Source organism: Alosa pseudoharengus, unplaced genomic scaffold, assembly GCF_046254945.1.
Source record: "Alosa pseudoharengus isolate Yale_2024_CS ecotype anadromous, Long Island Sound unplaced genomic scaffold, YU_APseudo_1.1 YU_APseudo_1.1_scf_11, whole genome shotgun sequence".
Taxonomy (NCBI): Eukaryota; Metazoa; Chordata; class Actinopteri; order Clupeiformes; family Clupeidae; genus Alosa; species Alosa pseudoharengus.
The window spans coordinates 25,517,824-25,543,285 of NW_027468576.1; the positions used below are offsets into that span (position 1 = coordinate 25,517,824).

Sequence of the window (25,462 nt, forward strand, 5' to 3'; positions counted from 1 at the left end):
TGTATGTTGATCTCAAGGGGCCATGTCAACCCATTCCATAACCACTCATTTCATGCATAGCGCCACCTAGTTAAACACAAAAAAGTAAAAATGAGGTGTTGTAATTGCAGGTATCTGTGACCTAACATAGTCAAAACTGCACGAAATTGGAAGTGTAGGATCATTATGACACCCTCTGAATGCACGCCAAGTTTCGTGGAATTCCATTCATGGGGGGCCACACAATAAATTAATTTATGTTACTATACACCAACTGGCCTGTAGGTGGCCGGAGACAGTTTTCTGTGAATATCTCGAGAACCGTAGGGCCTAGGAGGTCCACCTTTTTTTTGTATGTTGGTCTTAAGGGGGCATGTCAACCCATCCCATTAGCACTTATTTCATGTATAGCGCCACCTAGTTAAAAATTAAAAAGCAAAAAATTAGGTGTTTTCATCACAATATCTCTGGCTGACATGGTCAAAACTGCACGAAATTAAAAGTGTAGGATCATTATGACACCCTCCGAATGCATGCAAGTTTTGTGAACTTTCTTTCATGGGGGGCCTTACAATAAAATAATTTATGTGTACATTTAGTGACCGTACACCAACAAGGATTCCCGGGACACTGAAAGACCGGGGTACACGAAAATTGGTGGGCATGTAACCCCACATGGATAGCATGGAACCATCGTTTTTCGTTTTGATCTGTAACCCCCCTGCTGTACTGGACCCCCCGAAAGGAGGGTAGGGCAGACACAGTTTTCTGTGAATATCTTGAGAACCGTAGGGCCTAGGATGACCAATTTTTTCCGTATGTTTGCCTCCAGGGGTCATGTTAACCCATTCCATGTGCACACATGTGCATAAACAGATACACACGCACACACATACATTCACAGTAATCATACGTATGACACATACTCACACAGTAGACATATGTACGCATGCATGCACATGCACAAACACACATACGCAGGCAAACACACAAGCACGCACACACACACACACACACACATACACCCACACCCACACACATAAACATAAACGTGTACACGCACACATGCACACAATTCAAGAATTTCTCAGAATTATAAACAGGCAAGATGGGGGTGGGGTTGTATAAAATGAATTTTACATGTGAAATCTATGAAGTAATCATGTTTTGGTACTTGTTGTCTAGCAGATACCAGTGAGAATTGAGTGTGGATAATGCAATTTAGTGAGACAGTTAGAATCATATAGGCCTTTCAACGTGATTTATTTTTGTGGAAAAAATGTGCTGGACTGGGCGGCGGTCATATTTTGTACCGCTGTACATCTAGTTGATGCACAGTTGAGCATCTCCCTGTGTGGTATAGACAAGACACATACTCAACATAAACTTTACATATGCATTGCATGTTTAAGAGTACACATAAAATATTAAAAATGCAAAAGAACTTAGTATTTAGAGTTTAAAAGAGCAGTATGGATGTAGGTTGCACACTAAGTGTGCATCTAGATACCCACCAATACTCGTTGGTTGTTCAATAATGACCTAATAAACATGCAGTGATGATTTAATACAGACATTGTAGAGCACTAATACATACAGATATTAGTAATGTATAAATGGTTAACAAGTGTTTCCTAATCTAAAGTGTTACCTTCTATTCCATTCCGTTTTGTGTTTGTGGCTAAACAGTGACTAATTTCCTCAGTGTAAGTTAGACCCCTGTGGCCCAAGGCTCCTGCACTTCTCCAGTGTTGCTTACTAGAGGACATGGAAATAGCTTTAGTTGCTGAAATGGCCTTAAATTAAACAAGCAAACAAACTAGAGGACATGGCGACGTCTGTCTGTGGGACTAACAGTATTCTCCTTACAGTAGAACGACACTTGTAAAAAGTGACACGGGATCTACAGGAGAATACAGTGGAATCTGCCTGTTGTTTAGAAGTCCTGTGATAAACCTTAACAGCTATCAGAGGCCAGGCATGAGGAAGGACTCAGTATCAGTCCCTCCCTCCATCTCAAGCTAGAGGACCAGTGTCTTTGTTATTCTCTGATGTGTCATGAATACCTCAGTCTTGTCAAGCAACTTTTCGTTCTCTTTCGCCTTGCGTCATCTCTCTGAGCCGCCTCTGTTAAGGAGTCTCCCTCTGAGTCAGGGGATGAGCCACACACCCTGCCCCTCATAAACACCTGTGCTGGCTGTGTCTGATTGGCTGATCGAGCCTGCGTGGCGTGTCCTCGGCTCTCTCCAGCAGAGAGTCAGGACACGTCCCAGTTGACAGACAACGCAGAGAGTTGTGGTTGAGGGCCTGCAGCAGTAAAACCACATTATACTTATCTCACAAAGTCTTATCTAGTCTTTTCTCATTTTTTTTCTCACATCAGGTCAATATTTTTACTGCTGCAGTAGAGCGTGTAAGGGTTAGCTGAAGACATGTGACCGTATGTTCCACTTACATTTAACTTCAACAACATAGATTACATCAATGCAGGTATAAAATCTGTGCCCAGTCACTTGAATGGTGTTTTCGAGTCTCGTTGATTCAGTCAAATACAGCCAAATACGGCCGTGGTGTCCTCCAAAAGGGGACATCATCCACAAGTGTTTGTGTGCCAGCGTGATGTGGTGTTTTCGTAGAAAACCTCGATGGCAGTGTGACACATGCTTTTGTGTCCGTAGATAGTTGGGGCACGTGGTGCGTAGGGATGTAACGGTATGAAAATTTAACCTCACGGTTATAGTGACCAAAATTATCACGGTTTTCGGTATTATCACGGTATTTCTAAAAGTGTGTTCAATATGTTCAGAAAGCACTGATAGGCCTACACAAGCTGAAATAGTTTCAAAAAGTGTTCATGTTTAATTGGCTATGTGCTTATAGCTTAACTTACCCTACCATAACTTGGAGTTTGCTATTTCTGTTATTTGGATGCAATGAGTGAGAACAAAGTAAGAGTTCAAAATAAAACTTTAGGTTACTGTATTCTCCTAAAAACGTGAGTGGAATGGATTTAATGTGGACGCGAACATAAAAAGACGCAGAGTGGCTACATGATGCAGTGCACATTTTGCAGTGAAAAAGTTCCGCCTTTTAAAATCAGGTGTAGCCAAATCCAAATCGTAGTTAAAACCATAAATTAGACTCAGACTCAAAACAGACTCAGTAGGGTACCAGATTTGTTCCATTGTACCAGGCCTACTGTATGTCAAAAGCAGGCTCGGATGAAGCTGGGTAGGATTAAACACACGGTTTCCACATCGCGGTAATCAACAGTGATAATCATGATGTTTGAAATGAAAACGGTAATTATTATCGTCAACATTTTTATCTTGGTTTACCATTATACCGGTAATCGTTACATCCCTAGTGGTGCGTGGTTATTGCCAATCACAAAGTGTTTTTTGCCTGGTGAGCAGCTCCACTCTTTGACTGGAAAGTGGTTTATGTTTGTTTTTCTTTCCTGAACATCTTGCCGTCTCATTCTCAGACACACAGTCTGAAATTTCATCTCCTCTACTGTTTTATAGTCTATGGGCTGTATTTTCGGTCACCAGCGCATGGCGTAAAGTTCGTTATTCACTGGCGCGAAGTTGAATTCGTTATTTTGCACCTTTATTTTTTAAGCATTGCGCCCAGGGGTGTGGCAATTAACAACCTAGGGAGGGACCTGGCGCATTGTCTAAAAATCGCTATCATACACCACCTAAACCTGGTCAGAAGTCAATGGCGAGTTGTTCATATGCGATTTTAAGAGCGCATGTCAACAGTCATATTGGCAGGTGCACGCACCATCCTTCTATCATTCATGAACGCACACCAGCGCACGTCCATGCAAAGCATTACAAATTGCACGATTACAATGGTAAACATAATTAGAATAAAGATATTACGAAATACTGTACATCTCATGATGAGTAGTTATTCACCATCATTTGCAAATTGGTAATGACGGTTAAAAGTGATTAGGGGAGAGGCGAGAGACACGTATGGAGCACAGCTGAAGACGCACTGTCACGAGATATAAGCAACTCCTCTGCAGGATAAATGTTGTTTTATTCAGTCATTTGAGCAACATTAGGGTAAGTGTTGCTTTTTCCAGCCTATGTTTTCGATGGTAACCCATTGTCAGTCAATAGTGAAAGTAACTGCATATAACTGTCTTGTCGTTGACTGACTCCTTGGTGAAGTTAGTTTCACTTTGCCAATGAGTTCAAATAATAGACGAGTGCAAATGCGTGAAGGCTATGCTAGATTTTAGTAAAGCATGGTTTAAGAATGACTATTCCATACGGTCTCGCAAGCAGCCTCCTTCAAATGCGCCGTTGAATGCCAAAATACCGATGCATTTATTTGACATATCGCACGTTGCGCCGTTAAAGGGAATGGCAGATGTCATTCTCATTGGTTTAAAATGATGTTACGCCCCAAACACACCCATATGACTGATTAAAAGACCTAGGAACACCTTGTTACGCCATGCGCTCCACTTTTGAGAACGAAAACCCTCCCAATGTGAACTGGACATCCTACTAAATTTGAATAGACTTTTGACGAGTGACGATGCACTTTAGAATGTCATGATAGGGCCCTTTATGTATTTATGTATAATACAGCTACATAATAACAGCTACTTCGTATACTGTACACAAACAGACAAGACATAGTGGAACTAAATAAAGCAAAAAACCAAAGTGGCGTTAAATTGTGATGAGGTGTTCAGGTGTTGGTTTGTTGTTTTAACCACCTTGTCCATTTATCCATTCTGTCCAAGCACACAATACACCTTGCTCACAGCTCTAAGTCAGAACAGTTTGATTGTGGCCTGATGATGATGATGATGGTGGCGGTGGTGGTGATAGCAGTGATGTGTTTGTAAGTGGTGTGCTATCTCTTGTTGGGGCAAATCGGGCCTGGTGTCCCCAGCCGTGGCTCGACGGGCTGGGGCACTTGCACCGTACGCTGTTGACCCGTGTTCGATTCCCGCCCTGTGGTCCTTTCTGGATCCTACCCTGACTCTCTCTCCCACTCGCTTCCTGTCGTTCTCCACTGTCTGATCACATTAAAGGCATAAAAAGCCCAGGCCTCTCAGGCAAAACAGGCCTGGTGACATGAGGCCAGAGCAATCTTTCACTTTAGCAGTGTGACCGCCGCTCTCGTGTGTGTGTGTGTGTGTGTGTGTGTGTGTGTGTGTGTGTGTGTGTGTGTGTGTGTGTGGTGTGTGTGTGTGTGTGTGTGTGTGTGTGTGTGTGTGTGTGTGTGTGTGTGTGTGTGTGTGTGTGTGTGTGTGTGTGTGTGTGTGTGTGTGTGTGTGTGTGTGTGTGTGTGTGTGTGTGTGTGTGTGTGTGTGTGTGTGTGTGTGTGTGTGGCTATTGCTGTTGTTCGCTCATGTGTCAGCGCATCAGCGACAGGTCAGCCTGAACCGACCTCTCACCCCCCACCTCCCTGAACTGAGGCTGCCTCTTCAGCGAGCACACTGGTCTGGTTTGACCCTGATCCGGTTTGACCCAGAGTCACCTGACCTGTCCCCAAGGCCATGGCTCGCGCAGTTCAGTCCTGTTCAGCTGATAAATGCCATGTGTGAAAAGTCAAAGTATACTCAACAGTGACCTCAGCAGTTGTTCTCTGATGTGTCAAATGTAAGTTTCACAGCATAATAATGGCACATATAATATAACATCGTAGACTTTACAATGGCTTGCAAAAGTATTCAACCACCCTGAAAGGCATCACTATTTTATTATTGTTTTAAACTTAAACATATTTTCATTTTGCTGAAGTGTATTTTGAAAGGCCACACATAGGTTATTTGTCTACTCAAATGAATAATAAAATAAAATCTAGGTTGTTGTTCCAAAGATAGAATTTAATAGAATTCCATCCGTTCTCCATTTAAAGGTTGTATCAGCGATTTCAGGCCCAAAAAAGGCCCATTCATCTAATCTTTCCTAACGATCCGCTAGCTGTCTGCCCCATAAGCAGGCCATCAAAAAAACGTGTGTCTGTACTGTATGCACCCAAGGCTCCGAGATCTGTACACAAAAACAATTGCTACCAACAAGGGTTGGCAACCCTCTCAAAAGCAAAACAAAGTGTTTCAACCAATAACTGACGAGATGCGCGTTTAGGAGAGTTTTAATTGCACGGGAGGAAGTAGCGAACTAGCTCTCTGTTTTGTTTGAACATCAACAGAAGTGACATCCCCGCTATCGCTGATACAACCTTTAATTCTAAAAGGTTTGCCAGTTCCTGCAGATGGGGAATACCCCTACAGCGAGATGTTGCTGCTGCCATGTTTCACCATTATGATGGTGTTTCTTGATACGCTGGTAGTGTTAGATTTACTCCACATGTGGCACTCTGTGGTTTGGCTGGAAAGACTCTATTTCATGCCCATAAAAACCCCTTTCCACATACTCTGGACGATGGAAGGAGATTTCTATTCTGACCAGCTATTAGTTGGACCTACAGCAATTATGAATAGTTATTATGATCAGTTAAGTGGCACCTCTGTATATTTGCAAATCATTTGCCTAATCTGCCTTAATCAGGAACTCAAAAGCATAGGTGTTAAAAAGGACACCTATAGGAAAACTTATAGGAAAATATGCTAATGAAAAAATGTTTACAATGAGAACACTAATTGGGGAAATATAACTGTTTTTCAGGGGCTCAGATGCTTCTCAAAACCACTCTGTATCGTATTCTATGGCCTACCTCTTATCTCTTCCCCTTCCTCTAACTTAATACCCCCTAATACTTTTGTCGGGTCTTTTGTCTGTGGCCTGGTTTTTGTCATGCTGATACTGTCCTTGTGAGCGCAAAAAAAAGAAGGAATTGCTGTTTGCTTGTGGTCATGAAGAGCACCATATACATCCAGTGGGTGTGGTTCACTGCTCTGTCTTTCCAAAGTTGTCTGTTTACGGTTTTCACCAGTTAACATATGGGTGGCCAGTTCAAATGACGTCAGAGGGTTTCCTGTAATGTTCTCTCACACGTTTCACGTGTTTGCCTGCCATGACCCACATGTTGAGAACTAGAGGTACGGGAGAGGGTGTGTAGTGTTGAAGGGGAGGGGGTCCCATGGTGTGTCATTAGCTGTCATTAGCACCTCATTACCCTCCCCTGCTGTGGGCTGTGTGTTCGACACAATCAGGCATCAGAGAAGGTTTAGCTGAGGGGGAAAACGATTTTGCAGAGGGAAAAAAAAAGACAGGAAAAAAAAAAACATTTGGATCAAGCAAGAACTGTTGGATCCGTGTGGTAGAGCGCTTGCCATTGGTGGATGCCCTGCCCGTCCCTCTTAGGAAGCCCAGGGCCAGGGGTTCATGTTTTTGTCTGTTGGACTCGCAAAAGGAACATGGCAGCTTAAAGTAGTCTCTACAAACACACACGCTCTCTTTTTTCTCTCTCTCTCTCTCTCTCTCTCTCTCTCTCTCTCTCTCTCTCTCTCTCTCTCACTCTTTCAATAGCTCACTCACTCTTTCTCTCACACTCACAATAACTCACTCCTCTCTCTTCCCAGTAAGGCTGAAAAGAAAGGATGAACTAAATCTTTGATAGATAATATGGCTCTACAGTAATACAGCTATTATTACACTGCTGTTCAAAAGTTTGGGGTCACTTAGACATTTCCATTACACTCCATTATAGACAGAATTCCAGCTGAGATCAGTTGAATTGTTTTTTTAGTCAGGGCAGCAGTTTTCAGATTACGTTATATGCTTACATAAGTGCAAAAGGGTTCTACAGTGATTTCTCAGTTAGCCTTTGAAAATTAAATCAGATTAGTAAACAGAATGGTTGCTGATAATGGGTAATGGGTAAATATTGCATTAAAGATCAGCCATTTTTTTCTACAACAATCATTTACAACATTAATGATGAAAACAAGGACATTTCTAAGTGACTCCAAACTTGGTAAGTCTTAGTGGATGTGTTGGAACCCACTGGGAGTGTGGTTTTGGCCAATGACTGATTGGGGTGTTTTGCACTTAATCTATTGAAAAGAAGGGGCCTAGTGGTGCAGAGGTAGAAATCATACATGATGACTCTTTCATCAAGTTCGGACCTATCCATAGCCCTGTAGCCTTCACTCAAAAGTGTCCGCTAAATGACTAAATGTAAATGTGTCTGGTTTATTGTGCCTGTAAGGGTGGACTTGTGAAGCGATCCTTGTATATTAGTGTAGACATCAGCACATCATGTAAATGCTCAGGACGGCAGGCAGCGCTAAGACAAACATGATATCATCACGGCACACAGTGTGCTCTTCATTGCGGCGCGTGTTCCGTGAGTTCTCCAGTAGTTCTGCTCCAGAGCCTTCTTTGCATAGAGTGGGATGTAGAGTTGGGAGTTTGTCGGTCACGGACAGACGCGCTGTGACCACAATGAGGGGTAAAAAAAGAGCTGTGTAGCCACACCTGTCGCCAGGCGGGTTCTCCCAGTCTGCAGCGGTCGGTCGCTCACACACACACACACACACACACACACACACACACACACACACACCTGTGAACATGATGCTCGTACAATCCAGACACCACATTCATCATCACCTCTATTGTCTGCCTGTGTGTGTCCGTCCACCCTTTGTGTTTGGAGTGAGATGCAAAAGTTGTGGCAGTTCTGTCAATACCTTCTTGTGTTTCCATGAGGGTGGTTCAGAGGGAGGACTGTGTGTTTGTGTGTGTGTGTGTTTGAACGAATGTGAGCGTGTATATTGGCGGGCGTAGGGAGGTGCACGCGTGCGTGCGTGCTTGAGGATGTACCTCTGTTATTGCTATGGCTGTTTGTGCGTCCATCTGACTGCTCTCCTCTCCCCCACAGTGGCTCCTCACAGCGAGGGAACAGTAGGCCCATACGCTTTGAGCCACCAATGCTGGACTTCCATGAGCAGTAAGTAACCCCCAGTCACACACTCAAACACACTCTTACTCACTCTCTCTCTCACTCTGAGAACACACTCCCTCACATGAACTCTCTCAGACACACACACACTCTGAAACACTTGCACTCCGTGCCCTCAGCGGGTTGTCTCTTTCTTTCTCCTTCTTTCATTCTTACTCCCTTTCTTTTGTTCATTCTCACGTGTCTTTTTTTTTTTTTTTTTTTCTCCCTCACCACTTCTGCCTGTGCTCTCTCTGACTCACACCCCCGTCAACCTCCCCACACACACACACACACACACACACACACACACCACCCCCTGTTGGATGTGGAGACACAGAAATGCAGCTTCCTCTTTGGAGGCTGTTTTTCACTTCCTCTGGTGAAGCGAGCCTTCGAGGCAGACCAATCCTGAACATCTCATGATGTCTCTCTGTGTCTGTCTCTCTCTCTCTCTCTCTCTCTCTCTCTCTCTGTCTGTCTACCTCTGTCTGTCTGTGTGAATGTGCGTCAGCATGGGCAGGACTGAAATGGAGAGAGACAGATTTTCTGGTCATAGACCAGGGGGCGTGGTGTCACATAGGTGAAAATTATTTCATTAGGCTGAGACTAATCTGTAGGTACACCAGCTCATTGGAATCTCCACCCAGGTTTATTTCACAATAACTCACAATAATTCACAAGTTGCCTCAGCCCACCTTCCATAGAAACCAACAGGAAGCATTTAACCATGTCGAAATACATGCTAATACTTGTTCTCACATTTCAAAATAGTTCCTGTACCCAGAGTTTGAGTCTATTATCTTAGAAGATGTTTTAATAGTATTATTCAAATGAAGTTTGTCATCACCGATATTATAATAGGTATTATTATAATTATTTTATGTAATTGTTATAGTCTGTAAATAAATGTAACTATAGTGAAAACTATGCATTTTTCTACTGGTAGGTGTTCTCGTTTAGTTATTGTTGTCATGATCTGCCTGTATTATAGAAAATAATTCTTCATCAATGAAGTGGTATGTGGAGCATCTTAGGTATGAGGTTGTTTGTCCTAATGCAGCTTTAAATACACTCCCAGGCAGGCTACACCCTGAGCAGCCATTAGTTGACTAATGGGATAGTATTCCCCGTGGCCAACAATGCTTTGTGCATTAGATCAGTACCATCTTGTGTATTTGGAGATCTGCTGGTCAGTGATGATGTAGGGGTATGTAACTTCAGCCTTCTGATGACACCAGCGCTCCCAACCATCCCCTCGCCCCAAGTGAGCCCCCAACCCCCCACACACACACACACACACACACACACACACACACACACACACACACACACACACACACACACACACACACACACACACATACACATACACATACACACCCCTCTTCCAAGACTCCCAGCTGGCCAGTCTTTAGGTAGTTTCTTGTTCCCACTCGCTTCATAAACAACCTCTCCTTATCAGCTGTTCTTGTTTGTAAGAACTAGCTGGCAACCTTGAAAATTTCTCTCTCTCTCTCTCTCTCTCTCTCCCGCTCCCTCTCCCAGGCAACTCCTTTACATAGACCTCTCCCTGCCGTTTAACCTGCCACAGATAAAGAGCGTCCCATCATCCTCTCCCACCCCCTCATAATCTATGTGTCAGTGAGTGTGTTGCGCAACCGTGGCCGCTCCATATCTTTATAGTTTTGCTTATTGCAATGCTGTGGACCCCAGTCTGGCCTAAGAGCCTGCTGAAATGAGTGGAAACTTATAAGGCCCATTCAACTGTTGGTTTTGTTCTGACTTGAGACAATGTTTTTCTTTAAAAACAAATCTCCTGTGAACACAATACCATACTGAGAAATCGGTGTGTCACATTTTGCATTTAAATGCCCCTTATCTATGCACTGCTTCCTCTTTGGCAATCCTTATTTGGCTATGTTTGCAGTTGACAACTGTTCTGATTGCCAATTAGATACCAGAACTGTGTTTTTTGGTAATATGCTTTTCCGTTTTCTGTTGTCATGGTATTATTTTTTTTTTATTATTTTTTTTTTTAGTAATTTGTGTTTGTTTGTTTTGTGTGTGTGGTATTTTATGTCCCAATGTCATAAAGCTTGTAATATTAATTTAATGATTAGCTTGGTAACTATTAAATATTAACATATCAGGGCTCTTAATTGACAAACAGGAAATAGGGCATTGCGATGTGTTATATCAGTGTCTGCCAGGAGAAACACCCACAAAATAATCTCCCTTAAATCTAACTGTTTCTTTTTTTGTTCTACAGGCCAGTTGGGATGCCAAAAATTGAAAAAGTTTTCTTACATAATCCTAGTTCAGAGGAAATTAGTTTAATATCTATATCAGCTACAACGGCACATTTTCATGCATCCTTTTTTCAGAATAGGGTAAGTATAACAATCATGTGTGCCTTAATTATGTATCTCTGTCTCATCTCAAACCCAGATCCAAATCCAAACGTTTTGACAGCATGTTCTCTCCACGAGGCATTGAAATACAGTACCCTCCAGAATTATTGGCACCTCTGCTAAAGTTGACTAAAAACCGGTATAGAAAAAATAATCTGATGGTGATTTATTGTAATCTCACAATGCAAAAAAATAGGAAAATCCTACCTTGAAGGAAAGCAGATTTATTTTGAGAAAAAGAAAAATCTCATAAAGAAATATATTTTTTTAACAAAAACACGTTGCTCACAATTATTGGCACCACCTTCTAAATACCTTCTAAAGCCTCCCTTTGCCAATAAAACAGCTTGTAATATTCTCCTGTGACATCCTATAAAGTTGGAGAATACAAAGCAATTTTAAGACCATTTGTCACAAAATCTCCCTAGATCGTCCAGATTCCTAGGTCCACACTTTGCATTCTCCTCTTTGACTCACCCCACTGCTTTTCTATGGAGTTTAGATCAGGGGACTCATATGGCAATGTCCGAAGCTTGATTTTGTGTTCAGCAAACCATATTTGTTTTGATCTGGACGTTTGTTTTGGTTCATTATATATATATATTATATATCAATATATATATATATATATATATTATAGGCATTTTTAACAAAGTACCTAGTTTTTATAGACATTCTCTGACTTACGAATGTCAACACACTTTCTTGTTATTTAAATTTAGTGTATTCTCTTGTCTTTCCGATGTTGAAAAATGACTAGAGGATTTAGCCTCTGTGTGACTTTATTTTCATACCATAGTGAAAAAGAAAGTCATGAACTACTTCTGAAAGTTCAGACACTCTGATTAACTTAAATAAGTTGAAATTACACAGTTGCTTCTGTTAAATGCTTCGGTTAGGCTTCTGTGTTATTTCTATGTTTATTTCTTTATGAGATTTTTCTTTTTTCCGAAATAAATTTGCTTCCCTTCAAGGTTGGATTTTTCCCATTTTTTTTTCATTGTGAGATTACAATAAGTCACATTTTTTTATACCAGTTTTTAGTCAACTTTAGCAGAGGTGCCAATAATTCTGGAGGGTACTGTACAGTATGGGCAATAACCAACATTCTCAGTGATTCCAAACACTTGCAATAAAAGACATTCCTTAGGTCACTGAAAAAAGAAACGTTCCTTAGATTAGGAACTGGACAACAGAAATGTTTTGCCTGCTCTGGGGTTGCCCTGGCCTTGACTCGACCACAGACCACAATCATACCTGCCAACACTCCCGTTTTACCCGGGTTTCTCTCGTATTTCAAGGTCATCTCCCGGCGTCCTCCCGTTTTTTTATTTCTCCCGGGAAACTCCCAGAATTTGCATGACCATCAAACTTGATTTTTAAATCACAGATCCATGCACTTTTTCTGTTAGTCTGAAATTTCTCTGGTTGCCAAATTGGGTATGATACACCCTACAAATAGCCTACACAATGACTTACTTTCAATTTTAACCCTTTTGTCATAAAACCTGACAGCCCAAACCCCAAATAAGGAAGTGGGTGCACACTGCTCAGCTACTGAGTCACGTAAGCAAGCGGGCTAGTTGGATAGCCTAGTTTGTCAAATTGCTAGAGAAGAAATTAACACAGTTAAAATGTGATTATGTGATTATAATGTGATTAACACATCACATTATAACTGTTATTGAGTGTTGTTGATACACAATAGGCAAATTGTGTCCTCGGAACATAATCTTTGAAGCAGCTTTGGAGTTATGGAGGAAGGCTGCAGGCAGCAGGTGGATACATAACTGGCATGATGCGTATCTATTTCGGTAAGGTAAAAGCAATGACCGAAATGCAGATGCAGTGTTGCAAGGAGTGTATGAATTGACCCCCCCCACACCGAAAAAGAAAATCTCCTGTTTTTTAAAAGCTAAATGTTGGCAGGTATGGTCTAGATCCTTGTTGATGTTAGCAGCCTCCTGCTCTGCTCAAAGCCGCAGCATCACCGACTAATAGCCTGAAGCATTGCGGTTGACCCCTGCACTTCCTCCACTGAAGCGATCGGTGTCACCTTTGACCCCAGCGGATAAACTGATCATTACGGAGCTCTGTGCCTTTATGTTGTTTGGTGAGGGTGGGTGCCCCTGGCCTCAGTTAAAAGCTTAAGAGCTACTTAAAGCGCCGTGAGCGCCCCTGCAACGAGAGCTCCCTCATGCTGGGTAATAAATAAAGGACTAGCCCACCTGTTCCTGACACCTACGTAAATCAGTCTCCCACTGGCCTACAGAGTTCCGTATTGCATAGGTGCGTGCACACACAACCACGCGCACACACACACGCACTCACACACTTGAGTTACACACAGGCCAAGCCTTGGTCACCCACCATAAAACCCTAGCAGGGTCTCTCTCATACACATGCCTCTATGTTTGGTGCTTTGACACAGGCCTGGAATTTCTGAGTTATCGCTCCAGCTGTGTATGAACTTGTGATGCACACATGTATTCAGTGCTGTAATGAATCCGGATTCACCCCCCTGCAGAGATAGCACAGTCAGAGAGAAAGTGGCAGTCTTGGTTATTTTTTCAATGTTTTATAAATACTGAAAACTGTTTTTCCCTGAACCTTATCTGCATTGTTTTGGGAACCTGGGAACTATCCTCACTTCATGTCCTCTCTCTCTCTCTCTCTCTCTCTCTCTTTTTCTTTCTTTCTTTCTTTCATTCTTTCTTTCTTTCTTTCTCTCTTTCTCTCTTTCTCTCTTTCTCTCTCTCTTTTTCTCTCTCTCTCTTTCTCATTCTCTCTCTCTCTCCAATGCAGATAATTCCCCCGGGGGGCAACACTTCCTTTGACGTGGTGTTCCTTGCACGTGTAGTGGGGAATGTAGAAAACACTTTATTTATTAATACATCTCATCATGGAATGTTTACATACCAGGTAAGGCAAGAGGAGACCAAACACACCAGCAAATCTGTGTGTGTGTGTGTCTAGTTGTATGTCTGTGTCTGTATGTGCGTTTCTGTGTGTTTGGTACATACTAATGAGCTGCTGATTGCTGTTACTCTGTTGTAGATATATCTGTGCTGATGATCTTCCTTTCCATGCGCTCTGTAGGTGTTTGGTGTGGGTATACCTAACCCCTACAGACTTCGGCCCTTTATAGGGGCCCGGGTGCCTGTGAACAGCAGCTTCTCGCCGCTTATAAATATCCACAACCCACACAGCGAACCGCTGCAGGTGATGTGTCCATTTCAGTCTGCCAATGATACACTGAGCTTCCTCTTTTGTGGTGGCCACATTCACCAGCTCTGTGGAAAAATGGATTAAGTGCAATCCCAAAAGTATGATGATTCATCCTCTTCTCAATCAGCTCTGTGGACACTCGGATATTTTTGGTGTTAAAGTGGCACTTTTTGTGATGGGGAAAAAAAGAGGATATTGTTAGAGTCTGGGTGTCTGAGATGCTGTGCCTTTTGCCCACCCAGGTTGTGGAAATGTACTCTAGCGGGGGGGACCTGCATCTAGAGCTGCCCACAGGCCAGCAGGGTAGCACCAAAAAATTATGGGTGAGTGCCCACGTCATGCCCGCTTCATCTGTGGCCCAGTGACTTCCACAGGCTCCTCCACAGCAGCGCCATGTAGTTCTTTTTCTTTTTTGCTTTTCTGTCAATACCGATGTGCTCCTGGAACGCCTGGTATTGCACCACATAGCTCTGTTCTATGTGGAATGTGAGGAATATGACCCTCTTTCGACCCTAGTTGTCAACGAATTGGGTTACTCCCTTGTGCTAAATGGACAACATTGACGAATTGACAAAAAGGGGAATATATACATTACAGTGTTACTTTAATCAGTGGTGTTTTAATTCATTCTGCTGTTCTCTCTGGTAGGAGATCCCCCCATTCGAGACAAAGGGGGTGATGAGGGCCAGCTTCTCTTCGCGAGATGCAGACAACCACACAGCTTTCATCAGGATCAAAACCAACACCTCCAGTGACGATGAGTTCTTCATCCTCCCTGTAGAGGTAGAGGTCACCTCAGGTCAGTCTCCACTCTGTATTTCCCCCCTCCACCCAACTCCACAGGCTCCACATTGCTTACAGATGTCTGCTGTGGTTGCAAATGAAATTTTAGATGAACTGATTGAGTCACAATATGGTCAGGTTGCAGTGTTTTAAGGTTTGTCATAAACTGAGGTGGTCTGTTGTGGGGCGATGCATTGTGAGAATTGGTCTCAGTTTGTTACCTTGAAAATATCACCAACCAAAATTTAAAGAAACAATGTATACTTGAATAATGTAAGATCATTACGTGGAATTAAATAGGTTGAAATACATTGTTTTATTATATAGAACCTACTGCATGCTTTTTTCCCTCCTTTAATCTCCTAATGGCTACTTATCATGTTGTTTTCATTTACCTTTGGACTGAGGAGTAATCATTCTGTCTCCAATATTCTGCCTGTTTACTTTCTCCAGCACCTGGTATATACTCCTCAACAGAGATGCTGGACTTTGGTACTCTTCGATCTCAAGGTACGCAGATTTACCATACACTACAGAGCGTTAGTGTCACTGGAGAGCTCACCCCTTCAAATAGATTTTAAAGACATATTTACTTTGATTGTCATTGCTGAACATCATAGTTGACTGGGCTATGCTCCATACTGTAATCATTACAGATAATTACTGTATATTGTGTTATTGTCAGTAGTGCTGCCATATGTGAAACGTTAAACCTAGTCTTTTGTTGTTCCAGTGAACCGCAGAAACCGTAATTTGAATTCCATGAAAATAAATGACCCATTTTATAAAGGGTTTTAAGGGAGTTTTCATGGCGCAAGATGAATGTAGACTGTATTCCTCAGGAGGAAGCATTTTGCTGATGACTAACAGTTGTTCATCAGCTCTTCACCTTTGTTTTTACAGATCGACCAAAACAGTTGAATTTACATCTTCTAAATTCTGGAACAAAAGATGTAACAATTACAGTAAGTTTTTTTTTTTTTTACAGAACATGCAGTCACTGCTGTCATGTCTGATTGTGGTTTTCTGTGTGAGCCAAGGAACATTTTAATTCTGTTTCTGTTTGTCAAAACACTGACAAATAGTACTGTTTTTTTTTTTTTGTTTCTTCGCAGAGTGTACGGCCAACACCATCCAATGAGGCAGTCGCGGTGGAGTTTAAACAGATCACTCTTAAGGCAGGCGAAAGTCGATACACCAAAGTCGCAACTATCAGTTTCGATGGTGAGGACTGAAAAACCTGTGAAACACCACATTTGTTTGTCAAAGAAATGAAGAGAAATGTTGCTGTATTTTAAGGTTGCAGTGCCAAACGAGGTAACATGCCAATTATGAGTGGCCCAGTGTGAGTGCCAAAATCGTGATTGTACCGTGTCTCATAAACCGCTTGTGGCAGAAATTGAATTGCCACAGCTGTCTGCATTCATCAAAATAAATATTTAAGACAAATTTAATTTCCTAACATCAAGCAGACACAGACCACCACAAAGAACAAGACTGTCCTCAACAACCTTTAATTCAGTCTTGATAAGCCGGTCCTTGTCTGGCGCATTGAACTCTGACTAATATCCATAACAGAAGAGTCTCCTGTTTGTGTCACACGGTTCAAAGTCACAAATCTTCTTCTTTGTTCCCCTCTAGCATCTAAAGCACGGCGGCCGTTTCAGTTTACCGGCACAATAACAGTCAAGGCGAGAGAGAAGGGCTATTCAAAACTTGAAATCCCATACCAGGCTGAAGTTCTAGAGGGGTGAGAATGCGCCTTTTACTCTACACACCCAGACCATGCTATACTGTAAGACAAGGAAATCACACACATGCTGCACATTAAATAGGGACTGTGTACATTTGAACATAGGGATGCTGTACTATATCAGTGTAGTCAAAATAAGTGCTTGAGTGCATTTGAGTATAGGGATCATATATCAGTTCTATGTGTATAGTTGAAATGTATTAGTAAAGTAAAACATGAGGATTGAGTACATTGACATTTATATCCAGTTGATGGTTTTCAGTGCAAGCAGACAGTTGATGTATATCACTGCACATCTTGCCACGTTACACATTGACAAATTAAGTATTAATCCACAATGAGGCAAAAAGTAACGCCCAGGCAAGCTGACCGTATGGCAGAGTACAAAGCCTTATTCACGACGCCGGAGACAGGTTACAAACACACAAGCATCCTAGGGGAACATGAGAGCAACAAGTCTGTCGAATAGGACTAAAACAGGCTATTCTTGATGGATTACATGAAATAAAAGAAAAAGAGCTATCATGATAAAGAAAAGCTGTTATCACTACTCCCTAAGGGTGGTTGATCTCTGAGGTCATGGACAAGAGAAACCCCAGCTAAAGTGTTGTCTAATTACTGGCAATTTCCCCACAAAGTCATCCAGTCGTCCTGACTCCTTGTCCTGACTTGTTTCCTTTGCCCCCCTACCGCGTGTGTGTGTGTGTCAGGTATTTGGGCTTCGATCACACAGCCACCCTGTTTCACATCCGAGACAGTCCCGTAGACCCGGTGGACAGGCCCATCTACCTCACCAACACATTCAGCTTCGCCATCCGCATCCACAACGTGTCTCTGCCCGAGGAGGCCAAGACCATGTTCAATGTGAGTGCACGTTCACAGCAGTGCTGCTGTCAGTCGCCTGATTAGATCGTGTGGCATTTGGACTAATGGTTGTTTGAAATAGTGGAAACTGTCGCTTGAAAGATACATTTGGAATGGATTGAATTGAATTTTGGAAAGTTTCTTGTGGAAATGCTGGATGTATCATGCTTTGTGAATGCAAGGTAGTGTAATTTTATTACAATGTAAAAGGTTCATCTTGTGTGTGTGTGTGTGGTGTGTGGTGTGTGTGTGTGTGCGTGCGTACTGGGTACTGTTCCGTTACAGGTGCACAACTTCAGCTCCCCGGTCCTGGTGCCCCCCCAGCAGTCCCGCTACATCTTCAGCCTCCTCTTCCGGCCGGTCCGGTCCTCTGTCCACATCGATGGCAACATCCTCCTCATCACCAATGCCTCCAAGTTCCATCTGCCGGTACGCGCCTACACAGGATTCCTGGAGGTAGGCTGCTGCCACAATAGTCTGTATTTGATTTGTTTTAATGGCCTTGTCAAAAGGAAAGCATTTGTTAAAAAGAATTTGGGAGTTTCCAGGCATATGATTCCTGGGATGATTAAATCCAGGTTAAATAAGATCTTTGTTTCCTGGATCGCTGGAATGAAATTTGACTCTTTAACAGGCCAAACATGACCTACTTTATTCAAACAATGAGAGACTTATCTGGTTCTACTGTCAACAGTCACTGCAGTATCGCAGAATTAACATCTTTCAGTTTGTCAAAATCACAGTTATCTTAACAGGGAAATCATGAGTAAAGCAGGCACGTGATTGTGTTGGCTGTGTTTGTAAATGACGTTGTCCTTGTTTGTGTGTTTATCCTTGACAGCCACTAGTGCTGCCCCCTAGCCTTAAGGAGCACGCGCTGGACTTTGGAGTCTTCAGCGCCGCAGACACAGGCAGTTTGGTGTTAGTAGTCATCAACAGCAACCCTATAGAGGTAAGCACCACGACAAACCATCAGCCTTCCCCTCTCACTTCGGCTGTATTTTTTAACACACACCCAGTCTGCATAGTTGCATAGTGAGTAATAAGGCGGCTAGGATTGCTGCTTAGGGCCCAGGTGCAGCTCTCTAAATTACTCCTCTGGTGGAACCTGCTCCCTCTCAGTTCAAAAGGATGAGCTGTGTACAGTTTTGGGTCAGATTACTTTGAAATGTAATCCATTACTGAGTACAGATGACACGCTAATTTTTGTAATCAGTAACGTAATCCATTGGATTACAAAAATGTAACGTAACCTGAATACTTTTGGATTACTTCAAAATAAAATACTCAAATTAAATACATTAAAAAAGACACTGCCAAAAAAATATTTCACCAATATTCCTTTTCTTTTTCACTTTAAAGCAACACAATGTACGTTTTTTGCACCTTAAAGTAATGGCGTCAAGCTGATACTACACTGACTTAAAATACGTACGTAATGGCATGTCTGACATTGCCAATGCATGCCCAGATCAGAATGCCTTCTATTGCATTATGTAATGTTATTCTCACAGGTAGGAGCATTACCCTTTTTGTCTGTTGCAGACGAATTGATAGAGAGAAAAGTGTATAGAAAAGGCTCTTGACTCTGTGTGTGTTTGCGAGTGTGTGATAGGTAAAATACTGGCATTGTGTCTTCTACATTCTGTGTCCATTCACTCCACATCCACATGGGTCTATCTTAATTTTCCTACTGTGATTTTTCACAGAGATCTCGTTGTTGTTGTGTGTGCTTTGGTTTTCTGTCAGATACAAGTTCGACGGATTTTGAAGAGAATTTGCACAACATGTATTTGAATTTCTCCATGTTTATCTGTATACTTATTTTCAGGCAAGTGTAGAAAGAATTTATTTTCAATAAAATTATTAGACCAAATCTAAACATCTGTTTCAAAATAGTTTTGACGGTGTTTGTAGAGAACTTGCCAAATATCATGAACAGACTAGCATACAGTTGAGTTTACACTGGGAGAATAAACTGTGTGGAACAGCGTATGTGTTGATTTATTTATATATGGATGTATGTATGTATGGATTTAGTAATCTTCCCTAACCTCATTTCCTCATTTATCTTTTTTTCCTCATCCCACTCTTTCTCTTTATTTTGCTACACCATCATCTCTCTCTCTCTCTCTCTCTCTCTCTCTCTCTCTCTCTCTCTCTCTCTCTCTTTCTCTCTATCTCTCCCTCCCTCCTTCTCTCTGGTCTCTGTGTAGCTGGAGGTAAAGTCGTGGCTGGTGACGGGGCAGAGCATGTCTATGGAGCTGCTGCTGACCGCGAGGGGCAACAGGAGCGTAGTGCTGAGTCGCCTCCCTGAGCTACACAGCACCTCAGCAACACACCACAGAGCAGTAAGAGACACAGCCTACCACACACACACATACACACACACTAGGGGTGTGAATCTCTCATGTAAAAGACGATACGATTCACATCTAGATACATGGGCACGATTCGATACAAGAAAAGATACATGTTCATAAAAAACGATTCAGTACGATTCGATGCGATGCGATTCGATGCAGTTCGATGCAGTTGAAGAATGGAAAGCATTCTGAAAGATTTTTTATCATTTGCTTAAGGTGCACATTAATTTTATATTATAAATTATCATGGTCATGTCAATTAGGCAAAAACAAATGTGTGAATATGATTATCTAAACTGAGGTTTGTATCATATACTGTATTGAAATGAAAAAAAGAATAGTCTACATTTCAGCCAAACAAAGCAGCCAAATACAACATGAAAATACATTTTTATAGACTTTATAGATTTTATAGAGTTATATCTGATTGTTTTCAAGGAGCTGTAGCCTATTGTTGAGGTAAGACAATACCGAAATAAAATAAAACGGTGCTTAAGACAATCTTGGCCTTTTCTCATTGCCTACAACAAAATAGGCCTATATCAATGAACTATTTTGTTCCAAGTCTGAGTGAATGTGAACAAAATAATAATAATTTGTACATTGTTTAAGCAGCAAGGGCCAAATTATTCTTTAGTATTAAGGAAATCCCTTCATCAAACGTAAGGCTACTCTACAGACTATCGTTGCCGTTTAAGAATGCTATAGTAAGTGTTTAATTTCGCGCTGGATTTTGACAAACAAAAGAGTAAAAACTGTCAAACACCGACAGAGTGCGAGTTGTCACGTGCTTAAGTTGCAGTAGATGTATGGGTAATGAAGTCCTTTGACGACATTGGGCAATGAGTGTAGCCCAAAACGAACTTCATTACCCACAAATCCGTGCCATGTGTAGTTTCAAAACAGGAAGCGGGATGAACGCGCTGCTTGCAACGTAAATCAGAGTCTGAGCGAGCAGAAAAGGTTATGAACCGATTTGTAATAAGTAAATCGATATAACGACCGGTTCATTTCAGTTTTATTCGGATACGGGGCTTCACATATCGATGTAGCCGTATCTTGCGCGTTAAAAACGGATACCGATACGTATCGGTTAATCTTTACACCCCTAACACACACACACACACACACTTTCCCACTGCCTCATTTCTACACTCACTCAGTCACTTTTTTTCTTTCTCTCCCTCTCTCGAACACTCCCACACTCTCGCTCTCTCTGGCACACACACAAACCACAGCTCCAGGTGCAGAGCCTCTGTAGTTCCATGGCCCACAGCTCATTGATTGCTTTCTCTTGAGCTTTAATTTTTCAAGCACCAAAAAGTCAGGGGCCAGAGTTATTTCCTCTTCCACTGACCTTGAAGAACTTTGCCAAACTGTGGTGTGACAGGATATTGGAAATCACAGAATCCCATTGATTTTTCTTCTAGGATGTTTATTTTGGGGTGTCGCCAAATGTCCGGCTATAATTACGCAAGCTTTACTTTAGTTTCTACTTTGCCTTTAGGCTTTTAAAGGAAAACTACCAAACACAGCCACCAGACCTACCCAAGTTTACTTGTTTATTGTAATTGGCTTACATTTAAGTTCAATCTCAAAAATCTAGCTTACATATGAGTTCATCCTCAAAGATCCTCAAAGAAATTGGTTTTCTAAGAGGATTGCCTGCCTGGCCGAGGATTGTCTGATCTTTGATTGGCCACCTTACCCTGAGGGCCTGCCAGCTACTAGACCCACAGGGCAGCAGGTGTCTGACGGACAGCAGTTGCCCTCTGGGCTCTGGTTTCAGTGGGGCAGGTGACACTGCAGAGAGAATAGAGCTCATGACCTAACTCTGCAGTGCAGTCATGTTTCCATATATTACAAGTGAACCGAGTGCAGTGGGGTTTTTTTGGTGTTTCCCCCCCCAGACAGTCAGTTTGGACATGTTTACTTAGGAAAAGTAGATGGAAACCAGTTTGAAGCCTGTGTCTCTCTGTGTCTCTGTGTGTGTGTGTGTGTGTGTGTGTGTGTGATTCTGTGTGTGTGTGATTCTGTGTGTGTGTGTGGGGGGGGGGGGTTGATTCTGTGTGTGCGTGTGGGTGGGTGATTTTGTGTGTGTGTGTCTATGCTTTCTTAGGTTATACTGGCCTCTGGCTACTATGCAGCTTTCCGAGTCACACTGGTGGCCAAGGCCCTGGAGGGAGTATATGACGGAGCAGTTCATATTACCACAGACTATGAGGTATGTGACCAGGCCAGTGTCCTCCACCAGTGACTCGCTCGCTCCTGTTTGTTCTGGAAATCTCACATGCTCTTCCTCGTGTTTCAGATATTAACCATTCCAGTTAAAGCACTCATAGCAGTGGGGACTCTCACCAGTTCACCAAAACACATCATTTTACCGCCCTCTTTTCCGGTAAGTTCACCTTGATTGCCCCTATTTATGAAATATATTGATAGTATATTTTTACTACCATATTTCTCTTGAGACTTAATCAGGACGATGCAGATCAGGATCCAGGCTTTATTCTTTTCAATGAGGGCCAGTGGCCCTCAAGGGAGAGAGGTACATGTTTGTGTCACCCCATCATGGGTTTCACCAGTGTTCTCAGTATTTCTCTTCTAAAGACTACCGGAAGAGGCTGGCCTTTTATGCTCAATTTGCAAGGGTGTGGTTCACGTGGTGATCATAGGTACAACGTCCTCTGATTGGCTTTCCCTTCCCGCCGTTTCCGTCAGCCACACCCAAACACACCTACACACACCTACACACACCCACTTACTATTTAACATATTAGGAAGGCTCCTCAGGTAGAAATGTTATACAGGATGTTCTAAACATTCTTACACTTAATTCATTATACTCCTTGTACTGAGACTATAAAAATGATACCAAACATGAATACATTTACAGTTAATAACACAAACATATAATTCAGCTAAGTTTAACCCAGGTCTTTGTTTAACCCAAAGAGCAGATTGTGGACAGATGGTAGGAGCCAGTGGGGAGCATTTCACACCTACATCTGCATTGAATAGATCAAAGGGAGAAAGAGAATGCCCTCTAAATGTAAATGTGCTTAGCCTCCACCCAGTCTGGAGCAAGAAATGGTCATATAAAATCATTCCCTTCAAAATATAAATAGGTCATGACTGTTCACACTGATCCAATGAGATGAACTGGAACAGGAAGATGTAAAATTCCTGTAAATAATTAATATTACTGTTTACGAAAAGACATCCACATTCCTTATGTTGTTTTACTGCTTTCAATATGAACAACCTTACAAACTTGCCACCAGTATGCACAGTACTGAGAACTTTCTCTTGATTCCTCTAATGTAATTGCTGCTGAAATACTGCAAACTAATGCTTAGTTCTTTATAGCTTAAAACAATCTTTATTCTTTCTTTTCTTTATGCTTAGGTCACTATAGCTTAAGAATGTCTCTGTTTGTAATCATCTTATCTTAATCTAAACACACTCATCCCAAGGCCAAACCATAAGCCTCTTAAAGGAACAAAGTGGTGGCAATTATGCTCATTTTCAGCACTTTGTACACTGTATCTCCTCACTTTCCACACACCCACAGTGTTGATTCGCTACAGGGTGATACTCTTAAGGTTGTTGACGTTGTTGTTGTTGTTGCTGTCCAGGGTAAAGTGGTTCACCATGGCTTCAGCATCTTCAGCTCCTTCTCTCAGCGGGTCCGGCTCCAGCAGCCGGTGCACTCGCTTGGTGAGGACAGCCGCTTCTATGCCAAACGCCTGCGCAGCAACAAGGACGAACTGGAGCCCAAGCGCAAGTCCAAGGTGCTGGTCACTCCCCTGGTCGCCATCAGAATGCCCCATTTAGCACATGTTTTGTTCTGAACATTGCAGGCTTTTGAGTAATCACTTTAATCAATTTGGTCATTTCTATCAAATACCACATGGTCCCAGGTCTATGCACAAATTGTGTTTAAACCTCTTTCGCATACAGTGTGGTGTCTATGAAGACAAACATTTGCTTAAGATGATGTATCTGGACTATTTATATAAGTGAATATTTATATTTACCCACAGTTCTAGGGGGAAAAGTTGAACTACTATGCATGGGAAAAATATAACTATTTGTCCAAGTATTCTAGTGGTATTGCGCAAAGTTGCCATCTGTGTCAAAACAGTTTGGGTTAAAAAACTGTCGTGTATATCGATTTTAAGACTGATTCATGGCCAGTTGACCAGGCTGTTTCAACACTTTTATGCTAATGCTGAATTTCATATATGTTTTCCTGTGTCTGTTTTCTAGGTAGCAAATATTTATTTTGATGCTAGTTTGCAGTGTGGTGGCCACTGTTACGTGGGAGTGCCATTTATACTCAAATGTAAGTAGCACTATTTTCCCCTGCTGTCCTCATACCCATTGTCTGTGTAATGACTTGCGCAAGTCATGTTCTAAATGAAACACTGGCCCTTTTCTTCCCCCTAGCGGAGTCCAGACCTCATGGTTTAGCTATGCAGGAAGACATCTGGGACGCGGATGTCGATTTGCACCAAAGACTCCTTAAAAGGTGGAGCGAGTTGAAAGAACAATCAGGGCTTGAGTAAGTAACATTTTAGAGGGCTGTTTGGTTTATTTTTGTGATTTTATAATCACAACTTATTTATAATATTTATAATATTAAATACAGAGCAAAACATATGTATTATTCCCATAGAGAAATGAGGCAATATATGCATACATACACATGTATCGTAAACGTGCTAATTACCAACCGAAAATTCTAAAACGACAATGTTTTTTAATACTTCAAAATAACATTTTCAGTAGCCATAGCTGTGTAGATTTGAACAAAATCTAGTTTGGTTCTTACCTGGGCTTTTACTGCCTGAAATATCCGATTTTGTTTACCACGCTCAGAGTTTAGTGCTGGGCTGGTGGCTGCCTATCCCCAACATTTCTCACGGCACATCAACAGTTAGCCCAAGAATTCTCGTCGCAAATAAAAATTCCACTGGAGCCCCAAGCGATTTTGTACATGCAGCCTTACAATACTGTTTACAGCTCTTCGAGTCACGGTAAATTACATATACTTATGGTGTAGGTGCTTGCGTTTCTTTAGGAATCCGCCGTCTTGGTTTGTATAGAAATGAATATTAAGTGACACCTACACGTAAGAGGTTGGAAATACGGGATGGTTGGTAATATGTGCGTTCCGATACATA

At 42.1% G+C, this 25,462-nt stretch overlaps 1 protein-coding gene across 1 annotated transcript in view; it reads left to right on the top strand.

Annotated features, from left to right (window-relative positions):
- Window positions 1–25,462, top strand: part of tmem131 (transmembrane protein 131) — a 45,405-nt gene that overhangs the window by 8,426 nt on the left and 11,517 nt on the right. Inside the window, exons 4-22 of the mRNA XM_076278574.1 lie at window positions 8,806–8,874; window positions 11,138–11,258; window positions 14,085–14,201; window positions 14,379–14,501; window positions 14,750–14,830; window positions 15,156–15,306; window positions 15,744–15,800; window positions 16,194–16,255; window positions 16,406–16,514; window positions 16,932–17,040; window positions 17,754–17,907; window positions 18,193–18,363; window positions 18,749–18,859; window positions 20,124–20,258; window positions 22,393–22,497; window positions 22,585–22,671; window positions 23,912–24,067; window positions 24,546–24,621; window positions 24,726–24,840. Coding sequence (XP_076134689.1) covers window positions 8,806–8,874; window positions 11,138–11,258; window positions 14,085–14,201; window positions 14,379–14,501; window positions 14,750–14,830; window positions 15,156–15,306; window positions 15,744–15,800; window positions 16,194–16,255; window positions 16,406–16,514; window positions 16,932–17,040; window positions 17,754–17,907; window positions 18,193–18,363; window positions 18,749–18,859; window positions 20,124–20,258; window positions 22,393–22,497; window positions 22,585–22,671; window positions 23,912–24,067; window positions 24,546–24,621; window positions 24,726–24,840 — 2,109 coding nt within the window. The remainder of the gene's footprint in view (window positions 1–8,805; window positions 8,875–11,137; window positions 11,259–14,084; window positions 14,202–14,378; window positions 14,502–14,749; window positions 14,831–15,155; window positions 15,307–15,743; window positions 15,801–16,193; window positions 16,256–16,405; window positions 16,515–16,931; window positions 17,041–17,753; window positions 17,908–18,192; window positions 18,364–18,748; window positions 18,860–20,123; window positions 20,259–22,392; window positions 22,498–22,584; window positions 22,672–23,911; window positions 24,068–24,545; window positions 24,622–24,725; window positions 24,841–25,462) is intronic.